Raw genomic sequence first — 24,840 nt, 5'->3', positions numbered from 1 at the left:
TCTCTATCATTCCATGGCTTCTTACAGGAAAATACATCACAATCAAGCCTCGAGAGCCTAGAGAGGAAGCCTCACTAACTACAGCAATGGTGGCCTGTGAGAAAACATCCTGAGTTTATCAGTCAGAAGTGGGGCTTAACATGCTGAATGTTCAAACACTCCCCTTTGTAGAGTCACAAGACATGGTGGCCCACACCTTCAATCCCCACACTCAGGAGGCAGAGAGGCAGGCAGATCTCTGAGTTTCAGGCCAGCCCAAGCTACATAGTGAGACCCTGTCTTTTGGTTTTTTTTTCTTCTGGAGCTGAGGACCGAACCCAGGGCCTTGTGCTTGCTAGGTAAGTGCTCTACCACTGAGCTAAATCCTCAACCCTGAGACCCTGTCTTAAACAAAACAACAAATCATTAAGAGTCTCTTAATTTTATAGAATAGATTTTTTTAAACAAAGGGGGGGGGAGAAACATCTAAAAAATATTTTGATTCACAGCATCAGCTACTAGCCAACAGAAGATTTCTTCCCCCTTCTTTGTCCTCCCTCCTTTTATCTTCCTTGAGTTGGGGTCCTATTACATAGCCCAGGCTGGCCTGGAACTCATCACCTCCTACGTTAGCCTCCTGGGTCCTGGGTTTACAGGGACAGCCTGGCATAGGACAATGTCAAATTTGAGCTACTAACCTAAAATATAGTTAAGTAGTACCACTGGACTTGTGGAATAAATTTATCGGTCTTGCTTAAATTTAAGAGGTATGATCAAAACAACAGAAGCTGAAGAATACACTCTCCTGCCAACAAGGAGACGTCAGAGAAGATAACTGAGCTACAGATACTACAAGTTTCCCACAAGCTACCACTCAGGGCATGGTTAGCAGAAGGTAACAGACTCCCCAAGAGCTTCAGAAAAGCTTGTGCTATGCAGTGTGGGATTGTGAAAATCTATACTGATCCTGTCCATTTAAAATAGGAGGAGAAAGGAATCAGGCATGGTGGTATATGCCTGAAATCCCAGCACTAGGAGGCTGGGGTAGGAAGATCATGAGTTCAAGGACTGCCTAGGCTACACTAACTTCCAGGCCAGCATGGGCTCAAGAGTGGAGAGGCAAGGAAGGGGACATTAAAGAGAAGGGATCAGGTACAGACAGGATCAATGATTGAGGTTTTCTCTACCAGGAACACTTGGTCCTCTTAAGATAGCTTTCTGGACATACACCCACCTGCATCTCTTCTACCCAAGAGAGTAGTTCATATACAAATCGGAGACTGCCTTCGTCTTCGGAGGAGGAGATAGATACAAGTTCAGTCCGGGTCATAGGTTTTCGAAACCAGGAGGTAGAAGAAGAATGAGTTGTCTTGTTCATGGGTTCTGCTTTCAGGTGAGTAGTGGTTAAAGTAGAGGGTGGGACCAATTCAAGGGAAGTAAAATGGCCTTTCCGGTATAGATTTGTACACTCCAAGCGCAGGGTGACCAGCTCATCCTGCAGGCGCATGACCCTAGAGGAGAAGAGGAAACTTAAAACATGCTTAAAATAAAACCTTCATTATCTATTTAACAAGCACATGATAAAAATAAAAATGAGAGCACATCAGGAGAAATGTTCTGAAAAAGTGTTAACAGGAATGCAAAGTGGTATTTTAACATCATCTAGTTTGGAGTTTTCGAGGCAAATGCCAAATTAAAGTGTTAATTGGAAGGAAGTAGCATAATATTTATATGGTTCCTGAAGGTCATCATAGAATAAATGCTGGATTGCCATGTGACTTTAGACACTGTTTATCCTCTCTGTGGATCTCAGTTTCCTCATCCACAACATGAGTTCACTAGACCACCAGTGTTTCAAGGTCAAATGTGCTAGCATACCTCTGCAGGTCACTCTGAAATAGAAAGGAATACAATAAGATGGCACAGTGACCCAGGAATACTCTACAGGCACTCAGTGGGAAGGGTGTGCGAAAGGAGAAATTTACCACAGGAAATTTCCTGCTTAGAGTACATGCATGTAGTATCCCCGGAAACAGAGTTCTGAGATTCAAGTGAAAGACTCAGTACCTGGCTCTTGTCTCAGTCTCGATCCATTACCTCACAGAAAGCAAGCCCTCCCCATGAGCCCCTTCCTCCTCACCTAAAGGCCAGCTCCTCTAGCTGGTAGTAATTCTCATCCCGTAGGATCTGGAGATCCACCTGCAGCTGCCTGATGAGACCTTCGCACTCTTGAATGTACATGACGACGTCTGACTCACACTGGACTGGCTGTCCTGATTCCAGGTGTGCAGCATCCTGAGAAAGAAAGAGTATGGGTGGGACAAGCTCATTGCTCTCACCCACTAGGATGGAGGGAACCAAGAAAAAGGAAGTAACACAGCTGGATTCTTCAACTGTTAATGCTGACTGTTAGAGCAGTCCGGTGAAAAGTGGAAAGCATGTGACATAAGATGTAAGACAAAGCAAATACTTACAGCCTGCAGTGTATTCTTAGCTAGTGTCAGTTTTTCTTCACAGTTCAAAGCACCATTCTGTATTTTGTTTGCAATCTGCAGCAGCAATTCCAGCCTAAAAAACATAAAGACCCTAATGAAGTCCAAGACTCAAAGTAGCCCCTAAGAAATATCAGACTGCCTTCTGGACCCACCTCTCCACAGCTGGCCGTAGGGATTTCTCTCGCTCTAGCATTTCAATGATGAGTTTCCCCCACTCTTCTTCTACATGATTAGGGTGGTAGCCTTGAGGCAGTTTAATTCTGCCAAATTCAATCCACACCTGAAAGAGATACTCTTCAGACTCCAACCACAGCCATGCCCGCTGGCCTGTTTTCATATTTTGCTTCTTGCTTTTTTTTGTGTGTGTGTGGGTGGATGTCTAGTTTTTCACACTATCTAATATAGGAAAAGAATAAAACATCTGACAACTTAAGAGCCAAAACATTTGTATCTAAGCTCTAATATGCAAAGACCACTTGCTCTAAACTGTTTCATCCTTTCTATCACTTCTAGAAATCTGTCTTCTAGATGAACCTGATTCTGGCAAGTTAAATCCACCCAACTCTTTAGTTTCAAATCCTGTAGGAATCAAAATATGAATAGACATCTCCTGTCTTTTCATCTGAGGGAAAGACTTAGTTTCCCTCTAAAAAGCAAGGAAAAAAGAGATTTCTGAATAGAGACGATGTTTTTCACTGACACCTTTAATAACGACAGTTTGTTGATACCGTTCCTTTACCACAGATATTCAAGATCCGCCAAGGGCATCACTCCTCACTTGGTAGTAATAAAAGGAGAACAAGTGGAACCTATTAGGAAGCAACGACAGTACAAGCTGGCAAACCCCAAGTCTTAACCAAAAATATGCTTCCTTACCTCTAATAATTTATATAACTCTTTGATTCTTCCTTTCTCTCTCTCCTTGGCAAGAATTTCTGTTTCTTTGAAGTGTATATATTGGTTATAAAGTGCCTACAAAAATTAATATTTGATGAATGAATTAATAAATTTTCACACCACCTCCCCAGAGCCAGCAGCAGCACGCTCTGAGGCTTACTCCCAGAGAGAATTTAGAAAAAGCAACTTAAGTCCACGCTTTTACCTTTAGTTCAACAGGATTCTGGGGGAAAGATTTATCTGACATCAAGATTGTATGCTGTCTGATCCAGGGAATGAGGGAGTCCACTCGGCTTTGGTATTCTTGCCACCTGGAGTCCACTTCCTATAAACAGAAGGCAAACATCATAGACCAGATTTGCACTTTCCAGCAGCAGCAGCAGCACAGGATAAAGGGCTCAGACCACCCCATCCCATGCCATACAAAACCCTCTTCTAAATGCCTAGACAGATGTCCAACTTAATCCTCAAAGTCTCAATTTCAAAGCACCCCAAGGAATTCCAGGCTGCCATTCAATATCCTGACAGGTAAGAAGACTATAAACCAAGGTGATTCTTCACATTGTAATTACAACACTTTTGAGGCTGAGGCGGCAGGACCATGAGTTCAAGGCTAGCCTAGAGCTCACAGCCATAGTGCCTAATCAAACTTGTATCAGTAGCTAAGAAAACACTGCTTCATCTTGAATTACAGCTGGGATGAAGAGAGCATTCTTTGCTGGCATTTAACATCAAATGGTCTATGTGAGATGGCAAAACATGAGCAATACTGAGGCGAATTCCTATGACAGTGTCCATTATGATAGAGGTAATGTCGACTCAGGTGATCTTTGTAAATACATAAGAATTTAAGTAACACTAGCTAATGAAGGCACTCTACCTCAACGAATCAAGGTACTTTAGGAAAATGTTCTTTTACCGTAGCACTGATCCCTTCGCCACCCTCAGGGACTTTGGGGAAGGCATCATAAATTGAAGACACATAAGTGATTACAGACTTTTCATCTGGAGACGGCACATCCACATCTGAGAGAAAGGTAGAATTTCTTGGTCAGAACAGGGGACCTTGCCAGGAGAAGGAATTATGAAAACATGCTAAATGTACTTAAAATTCAGTACTCTCACCTTCTGCATCCAGCAATCGGGTGACCCCGAGTCTCTCAGCTACTTCAAAAGCCTGCTCCAGATTCTCCCGGTTACTCTGGATGTGCACTCTCTCCATATCCACCAAATCGGGTCTGTAAAAGTCCACCAAGGCATGGGAAAAACCATCATCTACACAGCACATGAGCTCACACAAGGAGAACCTAACGGTCCCAGAACGCAAAACACTGAGTGAATTAGAGAGAAAGCAGGAGGTAGGAGGATACTGATCCTGAACCTATTTTTAATTGCACACCAGGCATCTATTGCTACCCAATTTCAAGCTTACACAAATTCATAAACTAGTACAAAGTGAAAATTGATACATGTGTATGACCACTCAGAGCTCAAATTATTTTTGTTCTTGAGGTTCAAACTCCTATCTTCCTTCCTCAGGACATTCCAAGTCAGCTGCTACTCCGTACTTTGATCCAGTCCCTCTTCAGGCCCTATGCACTTGCTCTTTAACCCTACTTGAGATGCTCTGACCCCAGAGCCTGCACGGCTCACTTTTGACATCCTCATCTAAGAGGCTATCTCTGGTCACCTTTGTCCAAATTACCATAACCCTATAACTCTGTCCTTCCACCGCGCCTGCCACCGTATGACAGCACGCAGGTCTGTTTACTGCCTGTCCTCCTCAGTGGACAAAGCAAGAACATTGACCGGCTCACTCCTAAGGCCAGTGCCTAAACAGTAGGGCTCAATAAAGATTGCTTTCCAAACAAAGCAGTGACTTGGGGGTCTAATCCTTGGTGGAAGGCGACAATGAGATGAGAAGAATTCCTTCTAAGAGCACGGAGATCCCATTGCACATACCTGTACCTGTGTATCAACGCATTGAACATTTTCCCATCACTCCAGCAGGAAGAAAAATTGGTGCATTTGATCCCTGTGTAACCAGCTGTTACTTTTTGAGTCCACAAGAGTAGTTTCTCCTTGGCAGACATATCCCCCGACTCGCCACTAATGTAGATGTCAGAGATCTGCAAACAGATGAGTCATGGAATAACAAGAGTAGTTTCTCCTTGGCAGACATATCCCCGACTCCCCACTAATGTAGACGTCAGAGATCTGCAAACAGATGAGACACGGAATAACCCCTCCAAAGATGATGAAGTCTCTTGTCTTTCTCTTCTCTCTCTTAATGACTAATGAAGGAAGAGAGACCCCGAACTGGCTGGCAGCACTGCTGATGACAGCTCCAACAGATAGTCAGCCCCTCTGGTAGTCAGAAAAACACAAATTAAAATGTATCCAACTGGCCAGCGGGGGTGGCGCACGCCTTTAATCCCAGCACTTAGGAGGCAGAGACAGGTGGATCTCTGAGTCCGAGTATTCTGCTTCTTTTTATAAAGTTTAATGACTATTTTCCAAAGACTTCTGGCCTGAATATGGGCTATAATTTGTAACCAGTGATTTCTCATTAGAATTTAAGATCTTTATAACTTTCTGCTGTCTCATGCTTACTTTTGCTCAGTAAACATTTTTATATAAAATATTTTGTATATATTCTTCATCATTTCCTAACAAGTTTTACGTATCCTTTAAGACTTAATTCAAAACTGACATCTAGCATAGTTGTATTGTTTTTGTCTACATACTATGCTCGCACATGATAATGTCCAATACTGAATATTCTCTCCATTTATTTTGTTATCATTATAGACCAATCAGCCTTTTCTGATTTGATAGGATTTGAGTGGGATTTTTTGTCTTCTTTGGTTTGGTTTGGTTGGTGCCCCCCCCCCCACCTTTGCTTTTCTGTTTGTTTGGTTTGGTTTGTTTTTTTTGAGGCAGGGTCTCTCTTTGTAAGACCTGGCTGTCCTGGATCTCTCTCTGTAGCCCAGGCTGGCCTCAAACACAGAGATCTGCCTGTCTCTGCCTCCCAAGTGCTGGGATTAAAGGCATGTGTCAACACCACACAGTTGTGTGTGTGTGTGTGTGTGTGTGTGTGTGTGTGTGTGTGTGTGTGTGGCGGGGGAGGCATGTGCACATGAGTGCAGGAGTCCACAGAGGCAAGGGGTGTCAGATACACCTAGAGTTGGGATTACAGGTGGTTGCCTGTTGTGGGTGCTGGGAATTGAACTTGGGTCTTCTGAAAGAGCAGTGAGTGTGTTAAACCACCGAGCCATCTCTTCAGCTCTGCACACTTTTATTATAAGAAAAATAAAAGCTATTTGAAGACATTTCTTAAAGTGTAACACCAGATCAACTTTAGAGAAACGGGAATGCAGCAGAAAATGTGCATACCTGTAATTCCACACAGACCGGACTTTGAATCCCATCCTCCCAATTCCAAGGTCAGTTATCACATGCGTAAAAACAGGAGTGATGATGACCATCTTTTCAGGGGAGATATGGTAATCTAACCCCAAATCAGGGTTATGATAAAAAGATCTTGTTTCTTTCTTCACTGAAAGATGGTTTTCCTTTAGCAATTCTTTAGCGCCAAAAGCCCTGACAACCTGTATCATCCTTTAATTGGATGCTATTTGGTACTACCAATTATTAATTCTTATATTTAATTTTATCTCTTAAGACTATAGGTTTCTTCAGGTTTGGGCGCCGCATGCTAATCCCAAACTGTCTGAAAATGGGGATGAGCTCCTGGTCACCGGACACATCACCAGCAGCTCAGATGGTGTGGAGAAATAATGTCCAGCTCCGAGAGTCTGAATACTGCACACACTCGCCTCATGTGCTGATCAAATAGTGAGGACTTTTTAATTAATGATTTTTCAGTTTATAATGAAATAGTAAAAGTAAATACATGAAAGCATCTGAGGGTGAAGTCTATCGAGAATCCAGCAAACTGCAAATTCAAAGCAGCACATAAAGTTAAACAAGTTTAGTGTGCTAATGGTGATGGCAGTGTCTCCTCACAGAAGACGTGAGCACACTCACTAATGGTGACAGGTGTCTCCTCACAGAAGACATGAGCACACTCACTAATGGTGACGGCAGCGCCTCCTCACAGAAGACGTGAGCACACTCACTAATGGTGACGGCAGCGCCTCCTCACAGAAGACGTGAGCACACTCACTAATGGTGACGGCAGCGCCTCCTCACAGAAGACGTGAGCACACTCACTAATGGTGACGGCAGCGCCTCCTCACAGAAGACGTGAGCACACTCACTAATGGTGACGGCAGCGCCTCCTCACAGAAGACGTGAGCACACTCACTAATGGTGACGGCAGTGTCTCCTCACAGAAGACGTGAGCACACTTTCTAATACAGAAAACTATAAAATAATCTTGATTTAAAAAAAAGTACAAGAATTTGTTCTCAGACGACTCATAAAGGAGACATTTAAGAGGACTGTGACCTCAGACAAGCAGCTCACGCCTGCTACACTGTTTTCCCCACATGTAAGAAAGGACAGTAAGTTCCTCTTGGAGTGTTTAAACAGACGAAGTACCTAGAAAACATAGTCTGTTACAATAGTTCTGTGGTGCAAACCTATAATCTCAGCACTTGAGACACAGAGGCAGGAGGCTTGCCACAAATTCAAGGCCAGCCTGAACTACACAGAAAGTCACAAGCTAGACAGCAACAGACAACAAGACACTGTCTCAAAAATAAATAATAAATCCAGCCTACCAAGAATGATTTTAGGTTTGATATTTGGGACAAAGAAAGCATGGGCATATCCACAGGACATCTACCTCCTCACTGTCTCTATCAAATGCAGGGTCTCAAAGCAGCCAGCTCTCCAGTGGCGAGTACAAGGGGAGCTGACAATAAGACACCTCCAACTGTCTTATACTAAATTTTCAAAATTCAACTCATAATAAATGGGAATACAATAGAGTAGGTTCTCAAGTTGACTTGGGATTTTTAAATTTACAATAGTGTAAGAGTATACTTACTGTCAACTACTATTTTATATATTCAGTAGAATAATGTTCAATAAGTTACACCAACTATTAAATACTTTATTATTATAAGAGGCTTTGTATCATGTTATATAATTTTGCCCAAGTATGGGCAAACAAGTGTTCTGTGCAGTTTAAGGTGGTCCAGGTTAAACTATGATGCTTGGTAGGTTACATGTATTAAATACATTTTTAAATTACAGTGATAATATAGTTTCAAATTAAATACATAAATCAAATTGGGATATAACCTTGTTGTAAGTCAGGGTACTTCTATTATTTTAAAAATCAGGGCCAGAAACTTTAATACTTAATTTAGGATTTAAAAAAAATCCTGCAGACTACTAAATGCTGCCAAAATGTTTGAAGAGACTCAAAGAAGAGTATGGAGAGTTTGCATAGAGCCCAGGAAGCCACTTGTGTGTCAAAGTGAAATGAAATGGTAGCCTAAGCAGCAAACTGATGATTACGGAGTTCAGCCCTTGTCAGGTATATTTATACAAAGGGAATTCAAGCTAGTGCACTTTGATAATGCCTGATAATAAGATGATTCTACAAATCTTTTCATCATTCACCACCTCTCTGCTGACTCCATATTCACCTGACAACTTTCAGATTATTATTTGTTTCCCATATATACATACCATAAAGCTAAATGGTTACTGCAGATACTCAACAATTGACAGTTAAAATTCATTTGTAAGTTATTTCAGATCTAACCGCTCACAAATAGAAACTGTGTGAAACTATGCTATAAAATCCAATCAATTCCAAGTTTGATAGAGAGAGCTGAAATACTATGAAGCTGAAAGGGGGGACTCAATAAAAGTACATTGTACCCAAAAGCCTCCATTCCTGTGGGTCAGTATACATCTCACTCCCTAAAGTCAACTCCACTTCCATCCCTTTAGCAATATTTCTAGGCTCCTGATTTAATGGACAAATGTCACTGGACACTGATTCATAGCCATCACTTTCATTGTGGCTGCTTCATGTACACATTAAGAAGGATCAGGAAATAGATTTGATGAAATGAAACAGGGGAAGAATTAGCAATGAAATTTGAACATTTGAATTCTTTACCAAAAACTAAATTCTAATTATGTAACCAAAATAACCACATCCATCTCTCTAATGACATCCCCTACCGGCCATTCCCAGCTTCAGTGACAATGCCTATCTGTGCACTGCACTGAAACTACTTTAAAAAATTATGTTATATGTACATAAGTTTTGCCTGTATGTATTATGCAGCAAATGCATACAGTGCCTGAAGAGGACATTGGAGCCCCTAGAACTGAACTTGGGTCCCCTAAAGGGCAGTCAGTGCTCTTAACTACTAAGGCATTTTCTTCAGCTCCTGCATTGAAACCACTTTAGTGAAGAGCTTTACTTCAGATTTTCAACACAGATTTAATGAGACAAAGAAATGTCTGGCTCCCTTGGGGAAGAAAAAAAAATACCATGCTAGGATTACAACCCTTTCTAGACTGTAAACTGGTTGTGAAAAATATGATTACCATCACAAGCATCTCAGTAATTAAATGCAGCTTTTGTCCATCTCTTCACGTAATACTCTCATGTGGTATGTGTCCCGTCACTAGGGTCTGCAGAAGCATTTACCTTAACGCTCAAATGCAGAGATCCACCTTCCATTTCAGGGAGTTTCCTTCCCTGGCTGAGTGGTAGGAAGATAGCCTCAAAACCATGTCAGAGACCACACGTGTCTGTTCCATCCTCCTCCTATCATACACTACACAAGGTTCAGTTAATTTCTCCTCCAAAGCATTCCCACAAACGAAACATTTCCTAATAATTCTATAAGCATTTACCAACATCTTAACCTTATGCCAGGTAGTATGGTATGGAGTTGGTCCCCAGAAGTCAAGTAAAAAGGTAGACGGAGACAGACTCTACAGCAGGTCCTGTGACATGTGTGCCCACATACGATAGGAAGTCAACTTCAGAAACATAAATTCAGCCTGAGGCTTTGTCAGCCTGGAATAAAATTGCACTGTGTGAATAAAGTGTGCACTGTGGTAGGAGAGAAGGCAGGGAAGCTACGGGTGCCAGTATTGGGGTTTTATTGGGTAAGAGAGAGTATCCGAGCAACTTTTATTTATTTTCTAATGGGTAGATGGTGGGGATAGGTAGATCCTTAGAGCTCACTGGCCAGCTAGACTAGGCAACTGGCAAGCTGTAGGTTTAGTAAGAAACCAAAAACCAAGGCAGAAAGCAACCAAGGAAGATGCTCCATGTTGTAAACCTCTGAATTCTATATACATGTGCACATATACACATGCACACACGCGCGCACATTCCTACATATATCCACACGCCCTCCACAAATAAAATGAAAAGCAATAATCAAGTTTGTTGGAGCCCACTAGGTTTCCTAGTGGCTGTACCCAGCAGAACTGCATAAGAAGTTGACTGGACCATGGGCCTGGGTACCAGGTGACCGTAACTAGCAATGGGGAGGTCTTTGCTCCACCCTTGGCATTGTTATAAATAGACCTTTGGAATAAAGTTCTGGGGTGGTGGATAAGGATCCAGGCCCACTTGAGTCTATCCTGCGTTTTCTTTTCGTTTCTCTCCACTCTCTATTTCTAACTAAGTCTCTTATCCCTTATTCCTCAAGATTTCCTGGGGTAAATAAGTGTGGGGGCTGGTCTCCTACACAAGTTAAACTGTGTAATTGATTTAGCATTTTTTTTTTAAGATTTATTTATTTATTATGTATACAACATGTATGACTGCAGGCCAGAAGAGGGCACCAGATCTCATCACAAGTGGTTGTGAGCCACCATGTGGTTGCTGGGAATTGAACTCAGGACTTCTGGAAGAGCAGTCAGTGCTCTTAACCTCTGAGCCATCTCTCCAGCCCCTGATTTAGCATTTTTATGATTACGTTAAAATGCTATTCAAATGTTATCTTTGCTATCAATATCTTTTTTAATCAGTAAAACTATCTGATGAGAAATTTTCTAGAAATATCACCTACATCTCTCTTTAAGACTTTTGTAATACAGCCATGCTTTTTTTCTGAGTCTGGGTCTCCAAAAATTTGATTCCTAACCACGAGAATCTAGCTGTGTAACACCAGATTAGTAATATAAATAATTTTAAAAGCATCAATCTGGGGTTGGCAAAATGGCTCAGTGGGCAAAGGGTACTTGTCACCAAGCCTGACTACCTGATTTAAATTCTCTCAGGACCCATAGAGTAAAAGGAGAGAACTGACTCCTCCAAGCTGTCCTCTGACCTCCATACATACATGAAAACAAACACTCACATGCACACGCACACGCACACACAGAGGTGTGTGTGCAGGCCAGAAGACACCCTCAGTTGTTGTTCCTCAGTTTTGAAACATCTTTTCTGTTTGCTTCTGTTTGGTTTTCTTTTTAAAGACAAGAACAGCTGGGCAGTGGTGGGGCAGTTTAATCCCAGAATTTGGGAGGCAGAGGCAGGTGGAGTTCCAGGCCAGCCTGGTCTACAGAGCGAGTTTCAGAACAGCCAGGGCTATACAGAGAAACCCTATTGGGGGAGGGGGGGACAGGACAGGATCTATTACAGGCCTGGAACTCACTGGCTGGACGGTTTCCACTTCCCCAGCACTGTGATTACAAGTCACCATGCCTGGCTTTTTACATGTGAGTTCTAAGGATCAGACTCTATTCCTTGTGTTACAACACAAGCACTTGACTGATTATCTACCAGCCCTTAAAAATTCACTTAGGCTTGTGTGTGCGTGCATTCATGCATGCATGTGCACACAGGCAAAGGTCAGAAGTCAACTGTGGGTGTCTTCTTCCATCACTGTTCACCTTGGCTTTGTAAACAGGGTCTCTCATTGAATTTGGACCTCACCAATTGGGCTCTAATAACCACTATCCCTGAATTCCAGTCCTCATGCTTGCAGAGGAAGCACTTTACTTACCAATCATCCAACCTCCTAAAAACACTTCAACTGGTTTATTTTTCTATTTATTTGTTTGTTTGTTTACTCTGTGTGTGTGTGTGCGTGTGTGCATGCGTGTGTGTGTGTGTGTGTGTGTGTGTGTGTGTGTGTGTGTGTGTGTGTGTGTGTTGGGGGGGCATGTGTGCTTGCTCCACACATGCATGTGGGGGTCAGTACAGTACAGCTTTGGAAGAGCTGATTCTCTGCTTTCACCCTGCAGGTTCCAAAGGTGGTGCTCAGCTGAACAGCAAGTGCCTTTTTCATCCACTGAGGCATCTCTCTGTCCCTTGAAAAACATTTAATATTAAGGTTTATATATAACTACATCCAACACTTCAAGTTAGAAGGCTATATTCCCAAGGAGATTAACAACCTTGTTGGCTTTTTTGTCTCTCCTTTTCTTTAAATGGATTATGTCACTTGATCTCTACCAAATTAATACAGATTGAACTAGTACATGGTGACATAGATTTATTCAGTTATTCTTGTTTGGTTTGGTTTTTTAGTAATGATCTGGCTACAACTTCATTGGGAGGCCATAACAAGACGGTATTACAAACTCAAAAACAATAATTTTTGTTTATAGAAGACTAGTACCTGGAGCTAAAAAGTTCATCTTATCTTTTTCATATCTCACAGTTACATGAAAGCTATAAGTAATTCGATGCCCAATAAACAATAATCATAATAACACCCCAAAGAATCTCAGGAGGATCGAAATTTACTGTGCTTTGCAAAGATCAATAAGACTTCAAAAATGAGCATTACTTAGATTCATCCTTAAAGGATGTTACAGAACTGAAAAACAGAGGGTAAAAGAGAATTCCAAATTGGACACTGAGATAAATTGTCATTTGAAGCCAACCTAGGTTATGCAGTGAGACCTGTCACACCACAGGGTGGGGTAAACAAGTGGTTGATGTGTTAAGATGGGAAAGTTGAAATGGTAAAAGAAAGGAGAGAAGGTTGGACAGAAACTAGATTGTGGAGGCATTGGAATGCTAGGTTGGGGAGCTAGACTTGTAAATCTGTACAAGCCTCCAGAAATGAAATGCCTAGATGCTCTGAGCAAACAAGTGCGATTATGGTGCACGGAAATTCCCAGCTGGTCTCAAACTTCTAGACAGAAGCCATCAGACCTTGAAAACTTTCATTTAAGAGCCAGTGAGGCTCAGTGCACAGCTCACTGTAAATGTCCAGGCAGGGTATCTACTAGACAGAAGCCATCAGACCTTGAAAACTTTCATTTAAGAGCCAGTGAGGCTCAGTGCACAGCTCATTGTAAATGTCCAGGCAGGGTATCTACTAGCAGCTTTGTATCTCAGGAGCAGAGAGAAAGGGATTTATACCAACATGAGAGATCAGGGGAAGGCCTATCGGCGTTCTAATTCAGAATCTTGTAAGAGAAGATAAGCAAAATGAAAGGCCAAGGTCAGGACTGGAGAGATGGCTCAGTGGTTGAGAGGACCTGGGTTCAATTCCCAGCACCCACATGGCAGCTCATGGCTGTCTGTGGCTCCAGTTCCAGGAGATCTGACACCTTCACAGCAATGTACATAAAATATGTTAAATGAATGTTTAAAAAAAAAAAAAGAAAGGCCAAGGTCATAGGGTATGGGCATTTTTATCCCAAATTACAGTGCAAATTTATATTTGTCCCCAGAGGCCAAATCCTCTTGCAATAGGCATTTTCAAGGTTTTTCTGCCATGAAGAGTGGAAAATGGTATCTTGTTGCTCATCAGCAGTGACAGTCTTCTTATGTGTATGAGGCATCTGTAGGATGTGTGCTTATGTGCATGTGAACTGCTTGTTCCTGAGAGTTTCTCTATTTTTCTACAAGGAACTTGTCCTTTTCATGTTATTTGTAAAATTCTTTAAATGATATTAATTGCTAACATGCATTGTACCTTGCTTTCAACTCATTTAACTCCCACAATAGCCCTACCAAGTGCATGCTATTATTATCTGAAATATACAGATTTACAAGGTATACTGTAAGGTATACTGTAAGCCACAGGGCTGGGATTCAAATCCAGGCAATCCATGCCACATTTGTAATCACTTCAGCTGAACATGTCACACATTCCAGATTGTAGCCCCCTTTTAGTATACGCATTATATAATAATTTTATCACTACTGTTACATTTTATTTTACCTAACCTAACATTTAAAATATAAAATTTCAAATACATACCAAGAGATAACAGTAAAAGTCCCTATACACCCAGCACTTAGTTTCACTATTATCAGCTCATATAGCTAATTTGTTTCATCCACAATGCCTACTTTACTCCTCCCTATTACTATTAAAAGATATATATTATTTTCTCCATAAACATTGTAGTAACTATCTCCAAAATGTTTCTTTTTTTAACGCAATTTCACTATTGTTAGACCCAAAGTAATAATTCTATAGTATGTTTTTAATTAATATTTTTGTTTGGTCTGTGTTTTGAGATGAGGGTCTCACATAGCTGGCCCCTGGCTGGGTTGGAATTCACCATGTAGCTGAGAACTATGAAGTCCTGCTGTTCCTGCCTTTATCTCCCAAGGGTATGTATGAGCCACCCTGCCCAGCATTTAATTAAGTACATATTTAAAAAGAAACAAAACCTTAAAAGAAAAATCCTAATCAAAACTATCTTCTACATTCTCCCAGTATTATCATGTCTAGTTTAGTTTTGCTTCTTTTTACAATACAAAACCAATGTGAGTAAAACAACTCTCCCTGTAATTAGAGGAGAAATGGGGAAGGGATAGAAAGGCTAATTAGGCCCAGAAAACAGTGTACCAGCTGACCTCTTTCCCACTTCTGGCACCTGGACTTATCTACCCCGCCCTGAAATTGTAGGGCTCTCAGGCGTGGCTTATGAGCTCCCTTCCTGTGCAATGGGATCCACTAACTATACGGGCAGGAGACTGGAGGCAGGAACACAGTGGGAAGATGAGGGATTTTTCAACGATTTTCCTTGCTTAAATGGGCCAAATATTCTAGATATTGATGGCAGAAAGTAGAGTCCTGAAAGAAGGAAAGGGCCAAAAGGCCTTTGTCTGACCTCAAAGCAAAGCTACTGTTAGTCTGTACGCTCCAGCTTCAAATGCAGTCTTCTTAGCGCTCTGGAAACCATGCTTGTAGGCTGCCCTCAATCAGCGCCTCTGTCTACTTTGACTATTTCCTGACAAGGGAAGTTTCAACTGTACCACTGGCCACAGTTAACTTCTATTATCTAAAACACGCGCTTGGCAAGAATGGGCATCAGCTCCATTTCTGAAAAGCAACAAACTCACAGTGTAAGGTTGTGTCACCAGCTCCATGAGCACGCCCTAAGCCAATCAGCATGGGACAGAACAAGTTGTGCAGACACCTGCCACTCAGTAACTCACATTATCCTGAGATGTATTACTACTCTAAAACGTTAGAAACAAAACACAGTACAAGCAAACAATCCAGAGCCAGGAGATATGTGAGCAGCCACAGCTGCTTCTCCTCCACTGGCCTCATGCTCCCACTCTACAGAGGGAGCTTGTCCTCAAGGCAGATGCTTGCCTAGGAGTCCCACTCCACATTTACAAATGCCTACGGGGTCAGAACATGCTGCTCTCTCTCTTCCTAGCTGCCGCTGTCCTGTAGGCCTGTGAATAGTTGGCAAGTAAGGGACAAGCTCCCTGAAGACACATTATGTCTTCAGAGACTATGTAGGTTTCATGCCCTGTGGCTTTAAAGACTTTCATTCTGAAGGAATTTTATATTTAATCTAAGAAGTTATTTCTTAGGTTACATATGTCGGTCCATAGCCCCATTAAGAACACTGAGCCTCAGAAGCATGGCAGATGTCTGCATGGAGACTCAGTCACTTAGTTGCCTACCCTTGGCCCTATCAGAATAGTCCAACTGAACTTGGCAGAGAGGTAGAAGCGATGGAAGCAAAGGCTAGCTGCTCAGAAAATATCACATACCAACTTGACTCACATACTGAACAGCCAAAGAATCATCCTACCGTTAATAATATCAAGCTACAGATCACTCACTGCCCAAAATATTCTCCCACCAATCTTTTAAGATTCCTCACAGAATTGTAAAGAACCTTACCTCCCAGAAGACATAGCCCATGGAAAAGTACCACTGCTACCCATGTACAGTTCAGTATCTAGGACTGATTTCCATCATGAGTTCCAAAATGTTTCTACTTCATCCTTTCTAAAAAGTCTTACACTTAGGCTTCCTGCTCATTCAAGCTCTGCTCTCAGAATGATCTGCAAGAGAAGCGGCTTGTTCCCTCTGGGCAACAGACAGAATGTTGTTTCCGTCTGTCCAACAGGGACATGTCCACGTCCACAAAGTCAAGAAGAGAATAGAAGTTGCCAGGGGGGGTGGTGGCGCATGTCTTTAATCCCAGCACTCGGGAGGCAGAGGCAGGTGGATCGCTGTGAGTTTGAGGATAACCTGGTCTACAAAGTAAGTCCCAGGACAGCCTGGGCTACATAGAGAAAGAAACCCTGTCTTGAAAAACCAAAAATTAAAAAAAGTCTCACACTTGATTATGAGCATCTTATAATTATATGAATCTTGTATAATATTATGATTCCACAATATCAACTTTAATAGCATTAGTTTTAAATATAAGCCACTTCAGCAGCTGGCTTTACTTCAATTATTCACCATTTACCCATTAGAAAATAAATAAAAGTTGCTCGGATACTCTCTCTTACCCAATAAAACCCCAATACTGGCACCCGTAGCTTCCCTGCCTTCTCTCCTACCACAGTGCACACTTTATTCACACGGTGCAATTTTATGCCAGGCTGACAAAGCCTCAGGCTGAATTTATGTTTCTGAAGTTGACTTCCTATCGTATGTGGGCACACATGTCACAGGGCCTGTGTGAAAGTCAGAGGACAACTTTGTAGAGTCCGTCTTTGTCTACCTTTTTACGTGGGTTCTGGGGATCAAACTCAAACTATTAAGCAGCAAGTGCTTTTACCCACTAAGCCATCTTGCTAGTCCTTTTGTTTTTATTTTTGGTTCCCCCACTTAAGACAAGCTCTCACATATCTCAGACTAGCCTTTAACCTGTAACTCACTATGTAGTAGAGAATAACCTTGAACTTCTAAACCACCTGTATCCACCTCATGAATGACAGGATTGCATGCATGGACCACCAAGTTTAGTTTACTTAGTGGTGGGGTCTAAATTAGGGCTTTGGTATGCTAGGCAGGCACTCTCGCAACTGAGCTATATCCCCAGCCCAAAAGATATTTTTCAATGGCTACTTTTTCGGATGTTACTGGGGGTCTCCAAATTATAGTAAAAGATGGTAATGGAGATGGGCCTATCCAAGAAGGAATTTATCACCAAAGAAGGAATTTCGAACATAGATCACCTTAAGTTTTGAGTTTATCCTTACCCTCAATGTGTTGGTGTCCAACACGCAGGTTACCTTCATATATCAAGGCAACCATGTAGTTAGTATCACTTGTCTACAGCTTAGCAAAAAAAAAAAAAAAAAAAAAAAAAAGTTCTACATCTCTAAAGCTTGTGCTTCATATGCTGCAGAGGCCAATATACCAATAAAAGTTCAACCATGGATGATCTACATGTTATACTGTATGCTACCCAGAATCTTTCTGTGACCTTACCTCGGTATCCAGCTTTCTGAATTCTCACCTGATTTTTGAATCCTAGAAATAGTCACAGCAGTTACTGTTGCCTAACAAGACATAGTAAAGCCATAAAGAAGTTCAATCACAAAGTAAACTTCATAGTTCTGAATCTCATTCACTCATTTCCCTCTTTGTCTCCTCCCCTCTTCCTCCCCCTGTCCACCCCCTCCAGCATGTCTCCTGGTCTCCTCTAATTTTAAAATTAGAAGCCAAGGAGGAAGAGTCCTCTCCTTCTATACAAACACACAATGAGTGCTGTCATCAGATACGTCCTCACAGGGAAGAGATTACATCAGCTCTACTAAGAACACCACTCTCCAGAGAGAAGAGCAAGCACCTTGAAGACAACTGCCTTGCTCTCCAAGCCATCAAGATCCCTTCCTTCCCCATATCAATCTTAGGAACTAAGCTAGGCTTCCCCTTCCCCTTTGGACTACACCATAACTTCTTGGAGGAGGTAAACAAACCAAGAGCCTGCCTAAGTAGGAGGTCTATTCAGCACTGCACTTGAAAGACAATCCTACCAGAGAGCTTCAGCAATTATATATACTGCATGGATACTCAGAACCTGGGATTCCCCAGAGCCAACAAGCCTTGCTTTTAAGCATCAAGGGACAGACCTGAAATAGATTCTGCTTGCCAAACCCTAGCAATCACTAACTCACACTGCCCCATGCAGTGCTAAGTTTGAAATGCACCAAGACCCTGACTGCTTACCCCACTCCATTTTTTAATATGCCTGAGAGGCAGGAATCCAGAAGACAGTTTGATTGTCCCAAATATACCACCCACCTCCTCCAGACCCCACGATCAGTATGGCTTGCCTCCAATGACAGGGTACCATCCTCTTCTGAGAAGGGTGTGGAGGTCTTTTCAGGTTCTGTATCTTCGGGCCGGATCCCATGGAGATGCAGCCCATCACTGCCATAGCCAGAGGAAGACGGCAAAATGCTCACAACGATGCCACTGACAGATAAATCACTCTGGGAAGCAGGCATTATGGGACCCCTGTGGGACACTTGACCCACGTGGGTCGGTTCTATGCAAATAGGTTCTCCTGACTGTTTTAGTATTGATGAAGCAACAGAGCACTTAGCAATCCAAGACTCTGTGGGAGGGGCACTCAGAACGTTTTTGGTTCTTCCCCCCACACTCCAGCCCTCTGAAAGTTGGTCTCGATCTCCTGTGTCAGAGGAGTAGTCTGTCCCAGGCAAAGTGCTGCTCTGAAATCCAAGCAGCGTGCCTCCCTGCTCCACTGCAGTCTCTCCTTGCAAAGGCAGCAGCACAGCCCTGCTGCTGCAAGATGCTGTCCTCGGAAATTCCACCAGTTGGCTCACAGATTTCTCACAGTTTCTTTCCGCTGGGTTATCAAGCAGGTGAGCAATGACGGTCATACCCTTTTCCAGGGAATCCCAGACCCCTCCAACAACTGATGACTCATTCTCCAACAAAAGGTGAGCAGTTTGGATCTCTGCTTGGAATCTCTCCTTTACCTGCACAATCATCCCTTGATCGCCCACCCCTGAGTTGGGAGCTGAGTCTCCAGGCAGCACAGTGTCTAATGGGGGGTGCTCGGCCCCTCCTACTGCGTGCTCCTTTGGGAGACTCGTTGTTAACTTGGTTAGGGTTTCGGTCTCTTCAATGACTCCAGTGCCTTCCAAAGGTTCCTCTTTGGGAGATGCTTCTAGAGTAGGGGTTTTCTTCCCTCTCCACTTCCTTTTGAACCGAACCCTCTTCTTAGGAGATATGGGAGCCTTCTCAGGAACAGCTATGGACTCTTTCGGCTCCTTAACACAGCCCAGTGAATTTCCCATTTCTTTCCTCTCCCAATCTCAGAAAAAAACGCAGTTGAATCAGTCCTTGGATCCCAGAGAAATTCCAACGTCGGCTTCATCGGATTCAATGCACATTCAAAAAAAAAAAAAAATGCACTATGCCGGCAATCCCTCCAATCCTTTCTCCCTCCCTCCCCGCCTCTCGGCTCTCTCTGTCTCTTCCAGCCGCTCGATTCAGACAGCCATCTTACAGGCTCAGAGCTGCAACAAGACAAATTTCAAAGCATCTCACTGCAGTTCAGAAATCACTTGACCTAAAAGCAGACAGAAACCGGATTGGCTGCTGCTTCCTCTCTCCAAATATGAGGTAATTGGAGCACTGCCCTCAGTAACACAAACAGAACGCAAAAGGGAGCTGGAAACCAGGGAGAGGGAGGAGGAGGGGAGAACGTAAGAGTAAATGGAAAAGGGAGGGGAAAGGAAGAGGTACCCTGGAGGAAGGAGGAGGAGAACAATATCAAGGAGGGGGAAGCAAACCGGCTCAGCTGCTACTAACCAGCGAGGGGAAGGGAGACGAGCCCGGAGAAGCTGCAATTATGGCTCCCAAACTACAACATGAAATACGTTTTCATCTCTGCTCCAAAGGAGAACAGCAAGTAAGATATACATAATCAGATTTTAACCCAAGAAAGACGAGAGCCCACTCCTTCCATTAAGAAAAGGAACAGGGGCATGGAAAAATCTATCCTCCTGTGGCATATATGGCCATCTCCAAAGAAAGAAAGAAAAACAACTATTAATTCTGGTGGCCATTAACACATGGATGAACACCTGGAAATCGGTTTTTGAGTACAGTATGTTAAAGCTTGATAGACAGGTGATCACTTGCAAATACAATACAAAAGCCAGGTCACCATGAACGGCATTTGACAAATGTTCAATAGTAATCACTGATGCTGCTTTTGCCAAAATATGATGCTATGGTATTTTGAACACTTGCTATGTACCAAATACTGTAAAGATATGCATATATGTGTATGTATTATCCTATTTAATTCTCACATCAACCATGTAATTTTGTAAGTAAAGAAACTCAGATTTAAGAAAGCTGATTAACTTGTCCAAGTTCAAATAAGTGGCAACACCAGGCACTCCTTCTAAGACTTCATTTTAACCAGGTAAAATGGTTCATATCGGTAATCTCAGCACTTGGGAGGCTAAAACAGAAGGATTTCAAAGCAAGTCTGAAGCTAGTCTGGGCTACTGAGTGAGACCCTGTCACAAAAATACCCAAAGAATAAAAGAGACTTTTCATTTTGGCTCCATTCTAATAGCTAGAAGGAGGGCAATTTGCTCTCAGCCACACGAAACAAGAAGATACCCCCCAGTTCTAAGCTAGCAACTGGACTCTACAGCTGAGCAACAGAGAACCAGCACTTGCTGACAGCTGGGGAGGGAGCAGCAGTGGCGGGACTCAGACTCAGGTGATCTTCACTCAAACTGAAACAGAGAATGATGTCTGAAGGATACTTTAAGTGAGCCTCACACACCACACCCTGTGCTATCAGCAGGATTCCTCTGCCCAAATGTTTTCAGTACACTGTCTAACAAATGAGAATGTACTACAACCCAAAGGTGACTCTGAATGGAATGGAAGAAAAGAGGTATGCATGTGTCTTCTCTGTTGTAGCTCTTTACCCTTTTCTGTTCCCACAGTGTTGGGAATCAGAGGGCGTTGTACATGCTAGAGGCAAGCGCACCACCACTGAGCCACACCGTGTGTGTGTGTGTGTGTGTGTGTGTGTGTGTGTGTGTGTGTGTGTGTGTGTGTGTGTATTAAATGTAATGTTGTTTGCTGTTGTCCTGGCTAGCGATGAACCCCTGGGCTCTGCCATGTTCTGTGTAAGCACTAAAAACTTTTACCAGCACAGCCCTACCCTCCTTCTCTGAAGACCTAAAATGAACCTTCCTGGAAGAAAAAATACAAGAAACCCTCAAGCCCCTGATCCTATGTAGCCCTCCTGAGACTGCCCCATCCAATCCAGCAGGTGCTTCTCCCCTAAGCCTGTTGCCAAAGCTGACAGCAAAGCTGCAGCGCCATCTTATGGACATCATGAAACACAGCAAGTAAGAGCACAGGAAACTCAGATTCAGTAAATCAGTTCCCCAACAAAAACCATGCCATTACAACCAAGTTGTTCATGCAGCCACCAAACCTTCACAAATCCAATGAAGAAAACAGAAATAAGGGGACTCAAGTTGTGTGCAACAAGGTGCAAGCTTGACTGTCATCAATTAAATATAAGCAAATAAATACCTGAAACAGATCAACCTGGGACAAGAGAGACAGCAGCTTAATAATATAACTATTACTGCTATGGGGTTTCTCTGGGGAGCTTGTGGAACTTATCATATTTGTTTCTGTGAGCCTATTCTTTTCTAAATGTCTGCATATATCAGTTGCATCATCTTCTGCTACAGAGAGAAACTGGTCAAGACAAGAATAAAAGTTTCAGTGGGGTGGAACTAGGTCCCTTCTAAGCTAAGCAGCTTAACTACTTTACTCAGTGATTCAGTTTCCTTACCTATAAGATGTAGACACTACCACCTACACAATGGGGTTGTAGACAGGCTAATGATATAATGTCCATAAAGCACTTGGCTCAGTGCCCGCTCCATCTATAATAATCCCTTTTATTCCTATTTATTTATGCCTGGAGCTAAACATTAGGAGCCATCCCTAGCTCCCAAAGGAATCCCAGTACACTATTTTTTTTTCCCCTTAACTGGATTCTAAAGAAAGTAGGTATAGTCCAAGACCCAAAGTTTAGGTACTGAGTTTTGTTCTTAGGGCTGCTTCTACTGTTTTACTAAGTTAACTCTGACCACAGGACTAACCTCTTCATGGACCTTCGCCTGGTATAGCTTACGAACACATGCCTGTGCCTTCTGGGAAAGCTGACTTTTGGGATCTACTTATTCTTCAAGTCTTTTCCTCTGGCTTTTTACAGTTAGCCATTTATTACCCATAGTTCTATTTGAGAGATAACCAGAGTTAAAGAGCACATTTATTTATTCACTCTATTAACATGAATGGAATCTTATCATACCCCAAGTACTGAGCACCATAAAGCACATAAAATGCTCCTCAAAGAGGAGGAGGGACAATCAACTGGCATGGTGGTTTATACTTATATTAAGTACTTGGAAGGTGAAGGCAGAAAGATCACGAGTTCAAGGATAGCCTAGGCCACAAGAGATCTACTCTGGGAGGGAGGTTGGGGGAGAGAAACTAAAAGTCCTCAACATCACAAAAGGGCTTGAGCAAACCTAGAGAAAAGGAATTCTGTTATTGCTATAAAGACCTGTGGCCCAAAGAGGCCAGCTGGTCACTCCATTTCAGTTTCCTCACTTGAACAATGCTAAAAACAGCCATCACAGCCCATTTGTCAACCTACCTTCACAGCTTTTAGATGATTAAATTCATGAAACAATCCATCTACTTAATGAATATTCATTGAGTGCCTATTCTATGAGAAGCAAAGATAGTCCTTGGCATTGCTAAGCTCACTCCTAGTGCAGGGCTAAAGAGCAAACCAACAAACAAGAAACATGCACTATGCCAGATAACGCCATTACCTAACAAGTATTGTAAGGCAGACAGCAGTTCCGAGAGCAGTTTGCAGACAAGCTACAGACAAGGAGAGCTGGTGAGGTAGCTCAGCAGGTGAGGAGGTGTGCTGAGGAAGGCTCCCCACCAGAGGTCTGATCCTTGAAACCCTCCCACATGAGGGGAAGGAGAGAAGCAACTCCAAGGAGTTGTCCCCTGGCTCCACCTACAGCCTAGAAATTCCAGTCCTGGTGTCTCTTCTCTCAACGGCAAGGTCACACACACAGAGGCTCACAGTAACAGTAAGCACTTTACTTACATAATGAAGTGATCCACTACAATGTAAGTGTGGTATAGCTGTGAGGAGTCCTACTCATACCACACTCTGTAAACCAGTTCAGATGAACAAGCCAGGCCACCTGTCACCATCACTGACAAACCCCACAAAATCTAGGCCTGGGTTTTCAGTTTGGTAGTACAGCATGGGTCTTACATACACAAGGCTGGAGTGGGGCATACTGGAAACATCAAACATACAAATACTAGCACATATTGTTTATGATCCCAAATCTGTTGTAAATACAGAAAAGCATTTAAGGAATGATATATGCCAACTTCAGAAGAGCATTCACCATGGGGCAGAAGGAACAAGAAAACTGACTGTAACTGAAGTGGTTTGTTTCTCTAAAGAAAAAGAAGAGGGCCGGGCGGTAGTGGCGCACGCCTTTAATCCCAGCACTCGGGAGGCAGAGCCAGGAGGATCTCTGTGAGTTCGAGGCCAGCCTGGGCTACAAAGTGAGTTTCAGGAAAGGCACAAAGCTACACAGAGAAACCCTGTCTCGAAAAACCAAAAAAAAAAAAGAAAAAAGAAAAAGAAGAGGAAAAAAGCCTCTGAAGCATAAAGAACAAACTACTAACCTCTGTCTCGTTGTAAAGTGACTACACATAAGGATCACATATGCTTTTGAGTCCTTGAAATTTTCATAACTAAAAACACCAGTTAAAATGAAAGAACTCCAGCCACTTAACACATATTTTAAAAATGTATCAAAGTGTTTTAGAAACCATAAGTCTCCCCTATAATGATACTCATACTCCCAATCTCATCAGTACTAGTAAGTTTTAATCTAGAGCTATTTCAACAAAAACAAATGATCTATCATCTACATGTACACAAACATCAGTGTGCTCCTTCATCAACACCAACTGCAAAGACTGGCTAGAATGATTACTTTGCTGCTCTGCTAACACCTAACAGCTCTACTTTGTGTATGTCTACGGATGTAGCTACACATAGTCATATAGAGTAACAATACATCACAACATGTATGTATATGTTGCAATCTTGATGAGAACATCTAATAAGTATATATACAAGAAAAATGAATCGGCAAAGTTCAAGCCAGACAAAACCCTCGCACAGAGAAGGGGGA

At 42.5% G+C, this 24,840-nt stretch overlaps 1 protein-coding gene across 1 annotated transcript in view; it reads right to left on the bottom strand.

Moving 5' to 3' along the window:
• The window catches only part of Macf1 (microtubule actin crosslinking factor 1), a 346,505-nt gene that overhangs the window by 168,083 nt on the left and 153,582 nt on the right, over positions 1 to 24,840 (bottom strand). The window contains 9 exon segments of the mRNA XM_052718421.1: positions 1,214 to 1,490; positions 2,120 to 2,274; positions 2,454 to 2,547; positions 2,627 to 2,754; positions 3,351 to 3,446; positions 3,577 to 3,696; positions 4,291 to 4,397; positions 4,497 to 4,609; positions 5,334 to 5,500. Coding sequence (XP_052574381.1) covers positions 1,214 to 1,490; positions 2,120 to 2,274; positions 2,454 to 2,547; positions 2,627 to 2,754; positions 3,351 to 3,446; positions 3,577 to 3,696; positions 4,291 to 4,397; positions 4,497 to 4,609; positions 5,334 to 5,500 — 1,257 coding nt within the window.

The sequence above is a fragment of the Peromyscus californicus genome, unplaced genomic scaffold (assembly GCF_007827085.1).
Source record: "Peromyscus californicus insignis strain IS unplaced genomic scaffold, ASM782708v3 Scaffold_5__1_contigs__length_169319896, whole genome shotgun sequence".
Taxonomy (NCBI): Eukaryota; Metazoa; Chordata; class Mammalia; order Rodentia; family Cricetidae; genus Peromyscus; species Peromyscus californicus.
The sequence above is the reverse complement of the archived record's forward strand: the minus strand, read 5'-3'. Positions and strand labels throughout refer to the sequence as shown.